This window comes from Coccidioides immitis, assembly GCF_000149335.2.
Source record: "Coccidioides immitis RS genomic scaffold supercont3.2, whole genome shotgun sequence".
Classification (NCBI taxonomy): domain Eukaryota; kingdom Fungi; phylum Ascomycota; class Eurotiomycetes; order Onygenales; family Onygenaceae; genus Coccidioides; species Coccidioides immitis.
Window position 1 is genome coordinate 3,846,249 of NW_004504309.1, and position 17,138 is coordinate 3,863,386.

Here is a 17,138-nt window from a genome sequence, read left to right on the forward strand (position 1 = left end):
CTTTGATGGGTCAAAGTTCCTCACGATGGAAGCTTAATGCCCGCTGCGACCAACCTTCGTTCGGGAACTGTGACGGTTGTCAGAAAGGCTATAACGCTGAAACAGCTGGGCCACCACCAAGGAGCTACCTTGTTTTACCATATTATCGACTTGTCTTCGGGCAAGGAAAGGCTTGGAGGATCGGACTTGGAATGCACGAATCATGTTCTAACGGGCCATCTTTGTGCTACCAAAGTCTTTTGCCCTCTTCCTTTTTTTTTTTTTTTCCCCTCCTTTCTTTGTCCCGGAAATGCCTTGTTTCTTGGGCATCCGCTTGGGCGGAACCGGGAGTATTGGCAGTGGCAGTGCAAGCGCGGTTCATTCATTTGTCGGATCGTCCTGCCAGGCAGCCAACCAACCACCCAGATTTTCTTGCACGTGTGGAGAGACAAGAGGGAAATTCTGAACGCCAGGCGTAGTGAAGGCGGAAAGCTGAGTGGTTTTGCAAGTTTTCTTTCGCGATGCTCCGTACTATCACATCTTGGGTGGATGCGCCCGGGCCTTGGTAGTAATAGGGGAAGCTGAGCGCCCTTGGCAACCACCATTCGAAATTGGATGCCCGCCTAGTGTGTTGGCCCAAGCAAATCTTTTGCCTGCGGTTTTCACCTGGATATAACAGTGAATCATGGCCTAGCTGTTAACGCAGCTTTGTGGGAAAGCTCCTTTATTGCCCCCTTTTCTCCCCCGAGGCGCCCAGCTCAAAGGAGTCGAAGGAGCAGTTAGCACACAAGACAGCAAAATGACAACACCGCTCAAAGAACGTAGAGAAAGCTATAGATGAGCACAAACGTGCATTATTTTTCTTGGAGCCAGTCTTCCTCGAAAAAGTGATATGCGGTAAGAACTTTGTGATGGTGTAGAATGATATCCATTGGCTGTGTTCGTTGTTTGGGCCCCTGAGGCGGTCATCATCCCTGAGGCTAGGATTAGCCTTTTCGTTTGAACAATCATTCTCTGGGCATGCCTTTCCACCCGCAAAACTTCCAGTCCCGCCTCTCTTCCTCGCCCAGATCAAGCATGTATCAGTTGTCACTCTCAAACAGGGTTTGAGATAACCCCGATTGAGCTGCGGAGCCCTCAACACCATCCTCGTCCAAGCTAGTGACGCCTTCCCGCCAGATCGCCTCCGTGCGGTCTACACTTCCTCCCAACCCCCATTGACTGTCCGCGGTCTTCGTTTGAAGCATTGGATCGACTTGAGTGTCAGTGTTTCCCCCAGGCCCACTGTTCTGCATCCAAGCCTCGATCTCTGCCTTTTGATCGGGGGATTTCAGCTTCTGGTTGTAGCGGTGAACGCTAACATAGCTCCCCAATCCAGAGTACTTAGGCCCCCTCCAAACGACGTCCATCTCAAGGGCAGTCCATATCCTTACATTCACGAGCCTTTTACCGTCGAGCTTTGTGCACTTAGCAATGCTACACACCCAAGATTCTAACCGATAATTGCGAGTTTCCAGAGGCTACAGCCTAGTTCACTCCTATTCGTCTTTTACTGTGTGGCACGTTGAATGCGAGGGTGGAGAACTGAACTATTGCAATCATGTCGAATAGAGCTGAGCCAGACACACCTCATTCTCCGAGCCCTCTACGACGTGAACGAGCTCCAACGATCACAATCGATACTTCCGCGGTCAATTCCACACAAGCCTCAAATCAGGAAGAAGGGAGAGGGTCATCGAGCGAAAGCACACGGCCCGGTTCGAGCTCGTTGGCTGCTGGGCAACTGATCCCGTCAATTTCACCGACTGAACTACGACCCAGTCCTTCTCTCGAAGGACGAGAATATCGGGAGAGTAGGCCGACTTCACCCCATAACGTCTCGTCACCGACTTCGAAATGGATTGATTCCACCAGCTCGAATTTCCTGGCCGTTCCTGGAGCGCGGTCTAGAGGAAATTCATTGGATTCGGAAGATGCTGTGAATTCGTCTAGTTTGTATGGTGGGGATACTGTCGCTCTGTCTTCGTCTGCAACGGACACGCCGATAAAAGGGTCCCCGGAGATAGAAGATATTACAAAGGTCAAGGATGCGCTCGCACCGGATCCCGGTACTGAAGCCGATTTTGAGGTAGAAAACAACAAATTTGCTTTCTCACCGGGGCAGTTGAACAAGATGTTGAACCCGAAAAGTCTGGCTGCATTCTACGCTCTCGGAGGGCTTGCTGGAATTGAACAAGGCTTAAGAACCAACCGCGATACTGGTCTCAGTTTTGATGAGAGTTTGCTGGATGGAACCGTGAGCTTTGAGGAGGTAACACGCCAAGGTGGCTCCCCGAATTTGAAGCCCAACTCTCATTCACCACCTCCGAGAGTGGATACAGCCCATGCGGAGTCCGTAAGCAAGAGCAGCGGTGCCTTCCTCGACCGAAAACGCATCTTTAGTGACAATCGATTGCCGGCCAAGAAAACGAAGTCTATTTTGGAACTTGCGTGGATTGCATACAACGATAAAGTCCTGATCCTACTCTCTGTCGCTGCAGTGATATCTCTTGCATTAGGTATCTATGAAGCAGTGACAGCCAAACCGGGAGAGCCAAGAGTCCAGTGGGTGGAAGGGGTTGCTATTATGGTTGCTATCTTAGTGGTCGTCGTTGTCGGGGCGTTGAATGACTGGAAGAAGGAACAACAGTTCGTGAAACTCAATAAGAAAAAGGAGGATAGGAAAGTCAAGGTCATACGTTCCGGAAAGTCTGTTGAGATATCCGTGTTTGATGTCTTGGCTGGTGATGTGATGCATCTTGAACCTGGAGATCTTGTTCCGGTGGACGGTATCTTCATTGAGGGGCACAATGTGAAATGCGACGAATCTTCTGCCACCGGTGAATCGGACCTTTTACGAAAAGTTCCTGGCGACGAGGTTTACCGGGCAATTGACAACCATGAGTCTCTCAAAAAGTTGGATCCATTCATCCTATCCGGCTCTAAAGTCTCAGAAGGAGTTGGTACGTTTCTGGTTACGGCAACAGGTGTTAATTCCTCTCATGGCAAAACATTACTTTCGTTACAGGAAGAGGGCCAAACAACTCCACTGCAGTCAAAGCTCAATATACTAGCAGAGTATATCGCCAAATTGGGCCTTGCTGCAGGATTGTTGCTATTCGTCGTGCTATTCATCAAGTTTCTGGTACGTCTACGGGGAATTGAGGGCGGCTCAACGGAAAAGGGCCAGGCTTTTCTTCGAATCTTCATCGTTGCAGTCACCGTTATCGTTGTTGCTGTGCCTGAAGGCTTACCTCTTGCCGTTACATTGGCCCTCGCCTTCGCAACCACCCGAATGTTGAAAGATAATAACTTGGTGAGACTGTTAAGAGCATGTGAAACCATGGGCAATGCTACAACTATTTGTTCCGATAAAACTGGCACACTTACCCAAAACAAGATGACTGTTGTTGCTGGCACCTTTGGCACTGCTTCTCGATTCGGCGACAATGTTGCTGCTGCATCTAGTGGACCTGATCAGTCAGAAAACAGTCAAGGAACCGCAGACTCCAGTGAAGTCCCGCCGGCTGAATGCATTAAAACATTGTCATCAAACGTGAAGAATGTTCTGAAGCAGAGCATCGCATTGAACTCCACGGCGTTCGAAGCGGAGGAGGACGGCGAAATCACTTTCGTGGGCTCTAAAACGGAAACGGCATTGCTAGGGTTTGCACGCGATTACCTAGGATTAGGCTCTCTGAATGAAGAAAGGTCCAATTCTGAGGTGGTACAGCTTGTTCCATTTGATTCTGGTCGGAAATGTATGGCCACGGTTATCAAACTCCAGAACGGAAAGTATCGAATGCTGGTGAAAGGCGCCTCTGAAATCCTTATCTCCAAATGTTCAAGGATACTGAGGGATCCCACGGCCGATCTTTCTGATATTGCTCTCTCAGAAAAACACCGTTCAACTCTCAACAGCATGGTCATGCATTATGCATCGCAGTCCCTCCGTACTATCGGATTGGTATACAACGATTATGAACAATGGCCCCCCCGCGGAGTTCCAACCCAAGAGGACGATCGTCGACTTGCTTCTTTTGACGCTGTCTTCAAAGACCTCGTTTTCTTGGGTGTTGTCGGCATTCAAGACCCGCTTCGCCCTGGCGTGGCTGCATCCGTCCGGCAGTGTCAGAAAGCCGGTGTCTTTGTACGAATGGTTACCGGAGATAATATTATAACTGCGAAAGCAATTGCGCAATCGTGTGGGATTTTCACCGCTGGTGGAATTGCTATGGAGGGTCCTAAATTTCGAAAGTTGAGTTCTTATCAGATGAACCAGATCATTCCAAGATTGCAGGTTCTTGCGCGATCAAGCCCGGAAGATAAGCGAATTTTGGTATCTCGACTCCAAAAGCTCGGTGAAACGGTGGCAGTAACCGGTGATGGCACCAATGATGCCCCTGCTTTGAAAGGAGCTGATGTGGGATTTTCGATGGGTATTGCTGGAACTGAGGTTGCAAAAGAGGCGTCGGCCATCATTCTCATGGATGACAACTTTAATTCTATCGTTAAGGCAATGGCTTGGGGTCGAACCGTCAACGACGCTGTTAAGAAGTTTCTGCAGGTGAGTCGGCATTCAGGGCAGCAGCCGGTTTGGCTATCCACATTTCTGATTTGTCCATCTAGTTCCAAATTACTGTGAACATCACTGCGGTCTTTTTGACGTTCATCTCGTCTGTCGCCAGTAACGAAGAATCTTCTGTACTTACCGCCGTTCAGCTCTTATGGGTCAACCTCATCATGGACACCTTTGCTGCATTAGCTCTTGGTAAGTAACACTTCATTTGCGTGGGAGTTTCCTATAATACTGATCATATCCTAGCAACGGATCCGCCGCCGGATACTATTCTTGACCGCAAACCGGAGCCGAAATCGGCGCCTCTAATTACTCCGACAATGTGGAAAATGATCATAGGCCAGTCGATATATCAGCTAGTCGTGACCCTTATCCTCAACTTCGCGGGCAAAAACATTCTTAATTACGGCCATTCCAAGGAAGACGAAGCACGATTCCGTGCTCTAATTTTCAATACGTTCGTTTGGATGCAAATTTTCAACCAATACAAGTGAGACACCTTTTGCTCTTTCTTGTATATTCAGAAGGCTAACATTGACTAAATTGAAGCTCCCGGCGTATTGACAACCAAATCAATATTTTTGAAGGATTACTCAGTAACAAATGGTTCATTGCTATTCAGTTTATCATCACAGGAGGTCAGGTTCTGATCATTTTCGTGGGTCGCACCGCGTTCGCTGTCCGTCCCCTCAATGGAACGGAGTGGGGTGTTTCCGTGATTCTCGGTCTCATATCGCTACCTGTTGCGATCATCATTAGACTGATACCAGATGAGTTCCTCCGCAAACTGATACCCCGTTTCTGGTCCCGGAAACCTCGCAGTCCTCGAGTGTTTGTCTCTGATGAGGATCAACGATATGAATGGAACCCGGCATTGGAAGAGATCCGTGATCAGCTACAATTCTTGAAAACGGTGCGAGGTGGAAGACTCAACCATCTTAAGTATAAGCTTCAGCACCCAGAGACGTTGCTTCCTCGGTCGCGAAGTGGTTCAAGGTCCCGAGACCATTCGGTTCCTCCAACTCCACAAGGCGATAATGAAACTGAGGTCAACGGTCGCGTCCCATCAACGCCAGATTCACGCATGAGGAACCGTGGTCGCTCGAGATCAAATTCTGCATTTGGTCCTGCTGCTGCTATGGCAGGTATAGTTGCGGGAAGTATTGCAGGCTGGTCTCCTGTTGAAAGAGCCGGGGGTGAAAATGATTCGATTAAATTTTCACGGTCGGGTCCCGGGGCCCTCGATCAGCAGGAAGGTATTGAAATACATCCTGACACTCGGGATGACGACCCCGTTGTCAGCGATTATTCTACAACCAGCAAGATACCTCCAAGCCAGAATCCGGATTTAGTTCCAGACTTCATGCACGCATCCTCTTCTAATCTACAGCAACCTCGCCGGTCAAATTCCCGCCAATCTGCCTCTAGGCATTCGGCGACGTCGTCTGCTGGAAACCAACCAAAGATATAAGTCTTGTGGGCGTGCGGTTGGTATACGCCACTCGATTCTTTTTTTGTTTTTTTTTTTCTATTTTTCTTCGCTTCTTCTCCTTACTCATAGATTTCTACCACCTTGGGCCTCATAATCGATGCCTCCTACCATACTGTTTTATTAATGGTTGGCTGATGTTGAGTTTTATCTGACTTTATCATGGCTTATTGCTCTGCGAATTGGTGTTCTAGACTAATCTTTTATGGCCTCTGGCTGGAGTTCGGACTGCTTTTTATATCCGCTGTCGGGTCCCTCTCTCCGTCTTCCCTTTCCCAATCATACAATTTGATCCGCCTTCTTTTTATTTCTTTGCCTCTATCTTTGCCTCGTGTCAATGGCGAAATGGTGAGTTGTTGAATCCCACAGATATCCCAATTCACTCATCTTTTTCTTTTTTTTCAAATCCACTTCTTTCATTCATGGTGTCAGGTTGGAAGGTCAGGCTGGGGACTCGTGTGTGTTTTCTCTTGAACCGCCTGCTCTCATTTTCTTCTATTTGTTCTAAGATACATACATATTCCCTCTACAGAGTCCGCTCGCATGTGCTATTAATTCCTTTACCTTTTCGTTTACTACTTATCAGTTCAATTACCTCTGTAAATATGACCGGGTTCTATACTTTTGTAAATGACTACTGATCTATAACTTATTCTCTTCATTCTTGGGCTTGACAGATCGAATAATTCTACTGGAATCTTGCGACTGCTTTTTGCCTCACCGAAAATAAGGCATATCAGCTACCAGGCCATTGGACCTGCTGTGAAGAGGTGCACCTCTTGTCTAGGCTATGATGGTTAGTGCTTAAACACTCCATCTGGTGACCAGCGCCGGTCACACAACCCATACCCAAAAAGCCAGAAAAAAAAAAAAAAAAAAAAAAAAAAAAAAGAGTTTTTCATCCGCTCGGCTGGAGTCGAACCAGCGACAACCCGGTAACAAAGAGCACTTTACAGCCGGGTGCCATAACCAACTAGACCACGAGCGGTTAGCGTCCAAATAAGGTTTTGAATCTTAGCTCAATGAAGGGGCAATTTTTTTGTGATCAGGCGCTGCTACCAAGATGATAGTTAATACAAGTCCCATCGGGGTTTGTTGACATGAACGAAGTGAGCGGACTCAGCCGCAGTCCTTGGCTTCAAGTCGAATGACAGCTCTGGAAGTCAAAGCTGTAATGGAATTCGCGCTTCCATTAATCCAGAAAGTTTTTGACCTGTTACAAGAAGAGCGAGAGCGGAGGAGTCGAGTGGTCGGTCTTAACTACGGAGGATGGAGTAGCAGCTCTGCATATGTATTTTGGCTCTAGTGGTGTCTATGTAGTACGAAGTGAAGATCTTGAAAATGAAAAGGAATATATCGCAGAAACATGACATCTTAGTTTACCAAGTGGTACTTTGCGTCCAACCACATTATGTATTCACATGTGTTTTGGGTCGAAGCTTGTCGCGATGTGAGTGGATGAACCTTGGCTTGATTAGAATAAAGTTCCCGAGTACCGAGCCTTGACGCCTGGCCCGCTCGATTCACAGGAAGCTGCCCATTTTATCAACATCCATATGGTTGCCCAGTCATATACAAATTGACAGCCCTAAGCCTCCAAACAAAGGTCTTGCGTCACCAAACTTGGAGCCTCGAACGCTTAGCCGGCGCGTCCAGACTACCTCTTTAACTCAAAGCCATTTTTCAACAGCCACGTTTCTTATATGAAAACTGATGCTTCATAGCTACATCCACAACAACGCTTGTCTCCGCCGATGACAATATGAGTTTCTCATACCTTGCTCAAGAGGGGAGAAACGTCCTCTCAACGCTCACCCATGGAGCTGTTGGACCAACCCTCGTTCCGGCGTACCTGCTGCTGGTCTCCGCACTGCGATACAGGAGAATAAAGCAGATGCAGAAAGAGTTTAACTACCCTACAAGGGAGTCTTTGGCAAACATGACAGATGACGATGCGTGGAAGATTCTGCTTATCATCGGCCAGCTGGAGTTTCCTTTTACATACCTCAAAGCTTTGCAGTTTGCTTTATTTAGAGTAAAGCAACCATATCTACTTGGCATGTCAAACGGCTCTAGACGCACCAGCTAACATATTCTTGTGACATATACTTGCAGACTTATGGCATCCCTACTATATCTGGCCTTCTCACGAAAACTTCTGAATTCTCGAAGCAACAAACTGCGATGAAGCGCTATGCAGATACATCCGTCTTGATTGCCGAATTTGTGGGCAACCCGCCATCCTCTTCCCGAAGCCGCGAAGGTATCGCCCGCATGAACTACATTCACTCTGTATATCGCAAATCCGGCAAGATCCTCGATGACGACATGCTCTACACCCTCAGTCTCTTTGCGCTCGAGCCCGCCCGATGGATCGACCGACACGAATGGCGCAAACTAACCGACTTGGAGAAGTGCGCGCTGGGGACGTTCTGGAAGTCAGTTGGGGATGCAATGGAGATTGACTACGGGAAACTACCATCTTCCAAGGAGGGATTTAAAGACGGGCTACAATGGCTTGATGAAATCCGTGAATGGAGCGAAGCATACGAGAAGAAACATATGGTTCCCCACGAATATAACAATCGGACTGCCGAAGAAACGGTTACGATCCTGCTTTGGACCGTTCCGCGTATACTCCGGCCCTTGGGGCGGAAGATGGTGTATTTTCTGATGGATGGCCGTCTGCGCACTGCTATGATGTATATTGCTCCGTTTTCTTTTGTCGATACTTCTTCCTTGCCCCCTTCTTTCTTTTTAATTATCTTTTTATTTTTTATTTTTATTTTTTATTTTTTTTTTCCTTCTCTCTCTCCGCGTCAATTGGCACTCTGACAGTTTTGCACGGACTAGGTACGAGCGCCCAGGCTGGATCTACCGTTTTATATTTTCGAAGATCTTCACTGTTCGAAAGCTCCTCCTGCGCTATTTTGCCCTTCCCCGCCCAGACCTTTTCAAAGTGAGGCGGATCACCACCGACCCATCCGAGAAACCCCCTCATGCTCTCCTCACGTGGGAGGGTGCACCTTTCTATGTCAAGCCAACATTATGGAACCGCTGGGGACCGTCCGCTTGGGTCAAGAGGCTGCTCCAGCTGCCTCTGCCTGGAGACGGAGGCGACACGTATTTTCCTAACGGCTATTACACACCTGACGTTGGACCCCGTGCGTTTGTGGGGAAAGGGCGTGATCATTACGAGCAGACGACGGCGCGATTGAAGACTGAGCGAAGGGGCCAGTGTCCGTTTGGCGTGGCGAAATAAGTTCTAGTGGGAGGAGAGTAGCATAGTAGTGGCAAATGGGAGAGACCACGAATCATCGATGTAACGGGGCAGGGATGATGGGATCTCTGCGAGTTTATCTACATATGTATGTATGGAGTACGTACGGAGTACAGGGAAGGGTATTCAACCTTCCTCGATGTTCCAGATCCCCCAGCCGGAGGGAGGATCCGAGGCCGTACGGAGTACGGAGTACCCTGCAGGCGATTAGAGAACAGAATCAACAGTCAGATAATGAGAGCAATACTCCCAAAACTCCGCCGTCTGCACCGCGTAACAGTCGCCAGTTAGCCACTATTTTTCGCATTGCCAACGCAACCGGAGTTGGTTGGACAGGCCGGTCTCGGTGCGTCGGCCGCCAGTCGGCTTCCAGGGATATCCAGCAATAGCAGCACCGGCTTATGTCACCAGGGCATAGCGGCCCCACTTTTCCTGCAGCTTCCCCACAGTTTCTTCTTTCGTCACTCGGTCTGGCCGCTTGTGGGACCGAGCATTTCCGGTGGTATCCAGGGCTATCCTGCTAAGCTCGCAGCCAGCTGTTTCTGGCTTGGACGAGTACTTTCGCCCATTGAAAAGGCACCGCTTGGGGATCAAGAACAACTCCCCGGCACAACCTCAACGCCCTTCCCCCTGTCATTGCCTTTCCCCTCCCTCCATCCCGCCAGAAAAGAAAACAAGATGATGCGTCTCGGCGCGAGGCACCTTGCCCGTCATGTGGCAGCACCAAGAGCCACCATATATCAAAGTCAGAGGTCCATAGCACCCCTCGCTTCGTCGTCAGTTCACCACCGCTTCATTGCTACGACTGCTCCAACCATGGCGAATCTTGCTGCTTTCAAACCCCCGGCCATTCAGAATGAGCCAAATGTAGGTCCTGTCACTCTTGGGGGGGGTTTGGCGTCACGCTCGACGCTGAGATAACACTTTTGTTGTGACGGCAGGATGGCTAACCATTGTTCCTTTACCGTAATCTAGCTGCACTACGCCAAAGGCTCTCCAGACAGAGAGAAGCTCCAACGAGCAATCAAAGAGTTCAAAGGAAAAGTTCCTGTCGAAGTACCCGTTGTGATTGGCGGCAAATCCGTAAGTTTGGCTGCCCCGGGATCACTTTGTCTCATTTTCTTTTCCCAAAGGAATCTGACCTGGAATGTTTCTTCCAATTAGATCAAAACCGCGTCTGTCGGTACACAGCACAATCCCTCTGATCATGCTCAAGTAGTAGCAAAGTATCACAATGCCACCCAAGAAGACGTCAAAGCCGCCATCGCTTCTGCATTGGAGGCAAAAAAGAGCTGGGAGACTCTTCCCTTTGCCGATCGGGCAGCGGTCTTCTTGAAGGCTGCTGAATTGATTAGTGGCAAGTATCGATATGAGATGATGGCTGCGACGATGGTAGGCCAGGGAAAGAACGCATGGCAAGCAGAAATTGACGCCGCTGCGGAGACGTGTGATTTCTTCAGGTCCGCATTCCCCATAGCTCCCTTCTTGCAAGCCAAGCTTTTCGATCCTAATAGGCTTCAGGTTCAATGTGCATTATGCTTCTGAATTATATGCCCAACAGCCAGCTCACAATGCTACTGGTGTCTGGAAGTGAGCACTCTCTCCCTTTGGGTTGTGTCTTACCACTAGCGACTAACTTGCGAATAGCCGAGTGGAGTACCGTCCATTGGAAGGTTTCGTTTATGCTATTTCTCCATTCAACTTCACTGCGATCGGTGGAAATCTTGCTGCAGCCCCAGCTCTCATGGGAAATACCGTCATCTGGAAGCCATCTCCATATGCCGTTGCCGCCAATTACTTGACTTACAACATTCTCGTCGAGGCCGGTCTTCCTCCAGGCGTTATCCAGTTCGTTCCTGGTGATGCTGAGATGGTCACTCGTACCATACTGGACCACCCAGACTTTGCTGCCTTGCACTTCACAGGGAGCACCGCAGTTTTCCGTTCCCTGTACGGAAAGATATCCCAGGGTGTCGCAGATGGCAAGTATAAGGGTTACCCACGTATTGTAGGCGAAACTGGTGGCAAGAACTTCCATCTCATCCACCCCAGCGCCGATATCCAAAATGCAGCCCTGAATACCGTTCGCGGTGCTTTTGAATTCCAAGGCCAGAAATGTAGCGCCTGCTCCCGTGCCTACGTTCCAGCGTCGAAGTGGGATGAATTCCGTACTAGCCTCGTCTCTGAAGTTGAAAAGCTCAAGATAGGCGGCCCGGAGGATTTCACCAACTTCATCGGTCCCGTCATTCACGAACCTTCCTTCGCCAAGCTGTCTAAGGTCATCGACAACGCCAAATCCGATAAATCACTCACTCTCCTTGCCGGCGGCAAATACGACAAATCTAAGGGTTATTTCATCAATCCGACTATTTATTCCACCACAGATATCAACCATCCCCTCCTCTCCACAGAACTTTTCGGCCCCGTTCTCGCCATCGTCGTCTATGACGACGCCGCCCCCAATGCTTTCGAGTCTGTTTGCAAGACGATCGATAGCACTGGCCAATATGGCCTAACTGGCGCGGTCTTTGCCCAGGATCGCCAGGCAGTCCGCTATGCTGAAAACAACCTGCGTGCCACTGCCGGAAACTTCTACATCAACTGCAAGTGCACCGGCGCTGTGGTCGGCCAGCAGCCATTCGGTGGATCGAGAGCGTCTGGAACCAACGACAAGGCGGGAAGCCAGGCTCTCCTGGGCAGATTCGTGAGCATGCGGTCTATCAAGGAGGAATTCGTTCCTATCAACAGCGTCTTGTATCCTAGCAACGAGTAAATGGGAGGGAGGGGCGCGAGTCAAAAATGGGGAAGGTTTGGGCGTTGTCATTACCAGCACCTTTATTGTCGAGCAGGTACTTTGATTTGAAATCTAGCGTTATTTTCCATATATCCCATTTCGAAACCTACCTTGTCTCTCTGAATTTAGCTAGACGCATGAAATCTGGGTATTAGTTCGGGAAAGGGCAATGAGTGGCATGATCTAAACGCACCCCTTCTTCTGTATCAATGTCGCTCTAACATCATGAATGTCCCATGGAATATGTTCATCGACCCACTCCGATGACGACGGCCCTGCCGTGGCCTCAACTTCAATTTCTCGGTAGTCCTCCCTGGTGTTGCAATGCCTCAAGCCGGCTCCGTGAAATATGTTTGGAGCATGATCAACAGGGCCCTTTTCTCACGCATGGTATGAACATGGGCCAGATAGCACTAGTGACGACAAAGATAAAGATGGGTAAAACGGGACTTCAATGTCAATATTGAAAAGGCAGAATTGAAAAACCTTCGGGGCTAGGTTGCACGTTGAATTAATATTTTGTATGGTTACGCCTGCATGATTTGAAAAGTACAAGTAGCTGTGTTAGTCACTCATCTGGTGCATTAAATTTACGGTGAAAATCCCATGCTTTTCTTCAACGGCCAATTAATGAGTATCAAAAAAGAGGAAAGTAGTTATCGCTCAAATTAATGTTGGTTGATACTAACATCAGGCTTGAAAATCACGCACAGGGGTATATGTTGTGCTGTTTACTCCTCTCCCTCCAAGATTTCCTCCTCGACACTGATGGAAAGTTAGCACTAATTAAACTAATGGCAACTAAGGTTCTGTGGGACTTACTACTCCTCCTCACCCTCCGAGATGCTGGCATCCTGGTACTGTTGGTATTCACTGACCAAGTCGTTCATGTTACTCTCGGCCTCAGTGAACTCCATCTCGTCCATACCCTCACCAGTGTACCAATGCAAGAAAGCCTTGCGACGGAACATAGCAGTGAATTGGTCACCAACACGCTTGAAGAGCTCCTGGATGGAGGTAGAGTTTCCAATAAAGGTGGAAGCCATTGGGAGGCCACGTGGAGGAATAGAGCAAAGAGCGGTCTGGATGTTGTTGGGAATCCATTCAACAAAGTATGTGTGGTTCTTGTTCTGCACGTTGCGCATCTGATCCTCAACTTCTTTCATGGAGACCTTGCCACGGCTTGAAAGTATGTTAGAGAAGATCAACAGCGGAGGACAAAGTGCGCGGAACTTACAAGATCGCGGAGCAAGTAAGGTAGCGGCCATTACGGAAATCAGATGCAGCCATCATGTTCTTAGGATCGTACATCTGCTGGGTCAATTCCGGGACGGTGATGGCACGGAAAGAGTAGGCACCGCGGCTGGTAAGAGGAGCGAAGCCAACCATGAAGAAGTGGAGACGAGGGAACGGAACCATGTTAACAGCCAGTTTACGGAGATCAGAGTTGAGTTGGCCAGGGAAACGAAGACAGGTTGTAACGCCAGACATGACAGCGGAGACCAGATGGTTAAGGTCACCATAGGATGGATTGGCAAGCTTGAGAGTCCTCATGCAGATGTCGTAAAGAGCCTGGACCCAGTCAGATTCTGAAAAGACAATCATCGCCCACACTGATATGTTTGCCTTACCTCATTGTCAATACAGAAGGTTTCATCTGAATGTTCAACCAATTGGTGAACAGAGAGGGTTGCGTTGTATGGTTCAACAACAGTATCTGAGACCTTTGGGGATGGGACAACGGAGAAAGTGGCCATCATACGGTCTGGGAACTCCTCTCGAATCTTTGAGATCAACAAGGTACCCATACCGGCACCAGTACCACCACCGAGGGAGTGAGTGATCTGGAAACCTTGGAGGCAGTCGCAGCCTTCGGCCTCACGACGGACAACATCAATGACCTGGTCAACCAGTTCAGCACCCTCAGTGTAGTGGCCCTTTGCCCAGTTGTTTCCGGCACCGGATTGACCGAAAACAAAGTTATCGGGACGGAAAAGCTGGCCAAAGGGGCCGGCGCGAACGGCATCCATGGTACCGGGTTCAAGATCGACGAGAACGGCGCGAGGAACGTATTTCCTGCCAGCGGCCTATAGAAAATTATTTAGCCGAAAGTGCTCGCTGGACGAAGTTGGAAGAGTAATGTTACCTCGTTGAAGTAGACGTTCATACGCTCGAGCTGAAGGTCAGAAGACCCAGCATACCTATATCTGTGTTAAACATCTCTAATTCGCGTGTTATGTGATTGTGGGCAACGCACATGCCGGAGCTATCGAGGCCATGTTCGCCAGAAATGATTTGCCTAAAAAGGACACACATGTAAGCTACAGCGTAAATGCAGGTTGTGCGATGGCCGGGTAGCTGAGCTTACCAGAAAGCGGCACCAATTTGGTTACCCTACGTGCAGAGGTTGGGTCAGATATCAACACTCCCAATCCAAAGGATTCGATCGAAGCTATTTTCAAAACTTACACACTGGCCAGTTTGGAGATGAACCTAAAGATATGAGAGAAGGTTAAGTTAGCAATGGCGTTGAGTTGAAAATAATTTCAGGGATCTTGAGTATTCGGTGCAGGGACTGGCGGGGTTTGTAGGATGAAGGAGACCTTGCTTGACAAAAGCAAAGCGTGTTATGATATGAGAATCGACTTACAATTTCACGCATTTTGGACTGAGTTTAGATCCGAGAGAGGTCTGATGAAAGATGCGAGGGTGTAGGCGGTGGTTGAAGCAGAAGCACACTGGGAGACTGCGAGAATGTCGTTGGGTAGGAAGAAAAGAACGGCGGTGAGGTTGAAAAAAAAGGGGAGGTGGAAGAAGGTACGCCTAAAGGGCCAAAGCTAAGCCGGTCTGAGTTACGATTGTTTACATTGTTTGTGTGGCAGGCACCGCGAATCCAGTGAAGAGCGGGCGTTTGGTGGGTCGATTATGTAACTATGTCAACAATCCGTATCCGGTTTAGCGCCCTCCGACGCTCTTGGAGGCTTTTGATGGGCATCCTTTGGTAGAAGCTCTTTCAGGCAGCCGAAGCAATCTGTCCAGTTACATATACATAATGCGCTGAATTTGCCCTCTCAACAGACTATGAAGTGGTTGCCTCGGGCTCTGCCTTCTTGTTTTCAATCCACGATCCGAACTCCTCCAGCCGTTTAGCCTCTTCATCATCATTGCCAACTTCCCAACCTGCACCGTCATCTTCATAGTCATGGCCCTTCGTGCTCGACTTTTTGAATCGCTCCCGCCCGTCAGCAATGTACGCTTCGACTTGAGTACCGCCAAAGAATCGGCCATGCATCATCTAGATGGTGAGATTAGATTGATCCAGTGCTATCATTTCGCTACAGCGATCAACAAAGGCGGGGATACGCACCCGCACGCATGCTTGCGCGGCATCGGGATCCTTAAACCTGACTGTCACAACTCCAGATTCTTCTTTATCGTACATCACCACATTGGTAACCTCTCCTAGCTTCGAGCATTCATCTCGGATATCCTCCTTAATGTCAAGGATTGCGGCCGGATCTTCCTTTTATTATGGTTGTCGAGTCAGTGAACCATCAAAACTAACGGCACTCCCTTCCCTCATATATCAAAGGGAAAGAAAGAAGAGAACTGTAATAACTCACCTCAAGCTCCTGGAGCGTAAACATGTGCTTAAGTATCACAACCTTCTCCCATCGTCCTGATGGCTGAGTAGCTGCATCTTCTTCGTCCCAATCCGCAAGTTTACTAACGACAAGCATCTTAGCGTCAAGGTAAGGAAATTGAAGGATGTGCTGAAGGGCTGAAACAGCACGGCACCATACTTCTTAAGCTTCTGGGTCTTTCTAATAATCTTTGCCTTGTCTCTCGCGTTTGGTTTCTCGGGCGCTTCTTGTTGTGCTTTGAATGAAAAGTCCGCTTGCTGGACTTTCATTTTCCCTTGCGGGCCGGGTTCGCCGAATCGGAAATCTGAATCGTCAAGCATCTGAATCGCAAGATTGACGGATTCGGGCCGGAAATATACCACCAGCGCATCTCCCTTAAAATTTCCGTTCTCGTCTGTATACATCTTTATACGCGGTCGATGGCTATCAATTTCTTCGGCGATGACCCCGCATTTGCAAAAAACATCATTTATCTCATCGACGGTCGCATCTAAGGGAATTGAAGTGACATATACTGCAGTGTTCGTACGGGGCTTTTTGGCTTTGTGCGTATTATTGCCGGCTCCCTAGATTAGAAGTAAGACCAAGGAGTTAGACAATACTTTGATCTGGTGAGGTGGCGCATGGCAGACAATGGACTTACGTCGTCGTTCTGCTTCCGCTTCTTCCTTTGTTGCTTAACGGCTGGCTCGTTCTCATCCACGCCTTTAACCTTGTACGCTTCTCTCTGTTGCTCGACAAGAGAGTCATCCAGCTATGCATTCGTCCAGCGGCCGTAAAAAGGGGTCCAAGCAGTTAGAATCATGATCCGTCCAGCTCGTGGTAACTATGAAAGCATTGAACCCACACACATGGAGAGAGAGCACACGCGAAATGTGGAAGAGGCATAGGAGTGTTTGCCCAGGGCCCCAATTGGTGTACTCATCTCTCCATGGAGAAAAGGCGCTTCATAGCGACACGGGGGAGTTCAAGGACATGCGGAGGCAAAAGTGGAGTAGTTACCCAAGGTATCCATCTCTTTAAGACCGTATCGTATGAATATTCTTCACCATCTTCCGTTTCCAGAATGAATTTATTATCAAGTTTCGAAAAAGAGATTCGGGGATCGCTGTCAAACTGCGAAGGATCGGTTGGAAAGCTCGGGCGGTGGGCACTCTCAGCAGTGAGGCTTGGTGGCTCGTCCATATTTTGGTATTTATCAAAGGGATTTCGTGAAGCGAATGGGATAGCAATATTGCAATTTCATATGGATAGGGCACAGATCGGAACAATGAACATTGAATTGAGTTAAAGAGGGTTCAGCGGTGAGGCGACAATCCTAAGCTCAAGCATCT

At 48.8% G+C, this 17,138-nt stretch overlaps 5 protein-coding genes and 1 non-coding gene across 6 annotated transcripts; 3 read left to right on the plus strand and 3 right to left on the minus strand.

Moving 5' to 3' along the window:
* The first annotated feature begins 1,046 nt into the window (after positions 1-1,046).
* On the plus strand, positions 1,047-6,750 carry CIMG_06925 (calcium-translocating P-type ATPase, PMCA-type). Its single transcript, XM_001243028.2, has 4 exons — positions 1,047-4,585; positions 4,648-4,789; positions 4,844-5,087; positions 5,147-6,750. Exons 1-4 carry the CDS (start codon positions 1,580-1,582, stop codon positions 6,066-6,068), a joined length of 4,314 nt encoding a protein of 1,437 aa, XP_001243029.1. The 5' UTR covers positions 1,047-1,579; the 3' UTR covers positions 6,069-6,750.
* A 237-nt stretch (positions 6,751-6,987) lies between these two features.
* Positions 6,988-7,074, minus strand: CIMG_15057. Its single transcript has one exon. It is a non-coding gene; the product is annotated as a tRNA-Tyr (tRNA).
* Positions 7,075-7,687: 613 nt separating this feature from the next.
* Positions 7,688-9,497, plus strand: CIMG_06926 (uncharacterized protein). The gene is made up of 3 exons (XM_001243029.2): positions 7,688-8,121; positions 8,202-8,788; positions 8,940-9,497. Exons 1-3 carry the CDS (start codon positions 7,849-7,851, stop codon positions 9,346-9,348), a joined length of 1,269 nt encoding a protein of 422 aa, XP_001243030.1. The 5' UTR covers positions 7,688-7,848; the 3' UTR covers positions 9,349-9,497.
* Positions 9,498-9,979: 482 nt separating this feature from the next.
* On the plus strand, positions 9,980-12,716 carry CIMG_06927 (1-pyrroline-5-carboxylate dehydrogenase). Its single transcript, XM_001243030.2, has 5 exons — positions 9,980-10,233; positions 10,342-10,449; positions 10,531-10,826; positions 10,888-10,956; positions 11,014-12,716. The coding sequence occupies exons 1-5, from the start codon at positions 10,045-10,047 to the stop codon at positions 12,137-12,139; spliced, it is 1,788 nt and encodes a 595-aa protein (XP_001243031.2). The 5' UTR covers positions 9,980-10,044; the 3' UTR covers positions 12,140-12,716.
* A 17-nt stretch (positions 12,717-12,733) lies between these two features.
* Positions 12,734-14,935, minus strand: CIMG_06928 (tubulin beta chain). The gene is made up of 9 exons (XM_001243031.2): positions 14,811-14,935; positions 14,630-14,653; positions 14,529-14,554; positions 14,418-14,459; positions 14,307-14,361; positions 13,792-14,247; positions 13,398-13,732; positions 12,983-13,342; positions 12,734-12,925 (listed from the first exon to the last, which is right to left on the minus strand). Exons 1-9 carry the CDS (start codon positions 14,820-14,822, stop codon positions 12,892-12,894), a joined length of 1,344 nt encoding a protein of 447 aa, XP_001243032.1. The 5' UTR covers positions 14,823-14,935; the 3' UTR covers positions 12,734-12,891.
* A 304-nt stretch (positions 14,936-15,239) lies between these two features.
* On the minus strand, positions 15,240-17,122 carry CIMG_06929 (nuclear mRNA splicing factor-associated protein; the record flags this gene model as incomplete). Its single annotated transcript, XM_001243032.2, has 6 exons — positions 16,807-17,122; positions 16,448-16,558; positions 15,964-16,370; positions 15,784-15,886; positions 15,528-15,683; positions 15,240-15,455 (listed from the first exon to the last, which is right to left on the minus strand). The coding sequence occupies exons 1-6, from the start codon at positions 16,987-16,989 to the stop codon at positions 15,240-15,242; spliced, it is 1,176 nt and encodes a 391-aa protein (XP_001243033.1). The 5' UTR covers positions 16,990-17,122.
* Positions 17,123-17,138: the final 16 nt, after the last annotated feature.

What these genes read in the sequence shown, in the direction of transcription:
- CIMG_06927 (XM_001243030.2), top strand. Translation starts at nt 10,045, where the DNA reads ATGATGCGTCTCGGCGCGAGGCACCTTGCCCGTCATGTGGCAGCACCA. An exon ending in TTGTGATTGGCGGCAAATCC is followed by an intron (nt 10,450 to 10,530) that starts GTAAGTTTGGCT and finishes TCTTCCAATTAG; the next exon opens with ATCAAAACCGCGTCTGTCGG. An exon ending in AATGCTACTGGTGTCTGGAA is followed by an intron (nt 10,957 to 11,013) that starts GTGAGCACTCTC and finishes ACTTGCGAATAG; the next exon opens with CCGAGTGGAGTACCGTCCAT.
- CIMG_06928 (XM_001243031.2), bottom strand. An exon ending in ATCTCCAAACTGGCCAGTGT is followed by an intron (nt 14,555 to 14,629) that starts GTAAGTTTTGAA and finishes CTCTGCACGTAG; the next exon opens with GGTAACCAAATTGGTGCCGC. An exon ending in TGAACGTCTACTTCAACGAG is followed by an intron (nt 14,248 to 14,306) that starts GTAACATTACTC and finishes AATTTTCTATAG; the next exon opens with GCCGCTGGCAGGAAATACGT.
- CIMG_06926 (XM_001243029.2), top strand. Translation starts at nt 7,849, where the DNA reads ATGAGTTTCTCATACCTTGCTCAAGAGGGGAGAAACGTCCTCTCAACG. An exon ending in TGCAGTTTGCTTTATTTAGA is followed by an intron (nt 8,122 to 8,201) that starts GTAAAGCAACCA and finishes ATATACTTGCAG; the next exon opens with ACTTATGGCATCCCTACTAT. An exon ending in CGTCTGCGCACTGCTATGAT is followed by an intron (nt 8,789 to 8,939) that starts GTATATTGCTCC and finishes TGCACGGACTAG; the next exon opens with GTACGAGCGCCCAGGCTGGA.
- CIMG_06925 (XM_001243028.2), top strand. Translation starts at nt 1,580, where the DNA reads ATGTCGAATAGAGCTGAGCCAGACACACCTCATTCTCCGAGCCCTCTA. An exon ending in CTGTTAAGAAGTTTCTGCAG is followed by an intron (nt 4,586 to 4,647) that starts GTGAGTCGGCAT and finishes TTGTCCATCTAG; the next exon opens with TTCCAAATTACTGTGAACAT. An exon ending in CTTTGCTGCATTAGCTCTTG is followed by an intron (nt 4,790 to 4,843) that starts GTAAGTAACACT and finishes ATCATATCCTAG; the next exon opens with CAACGGATCCGCCGCCGGAT.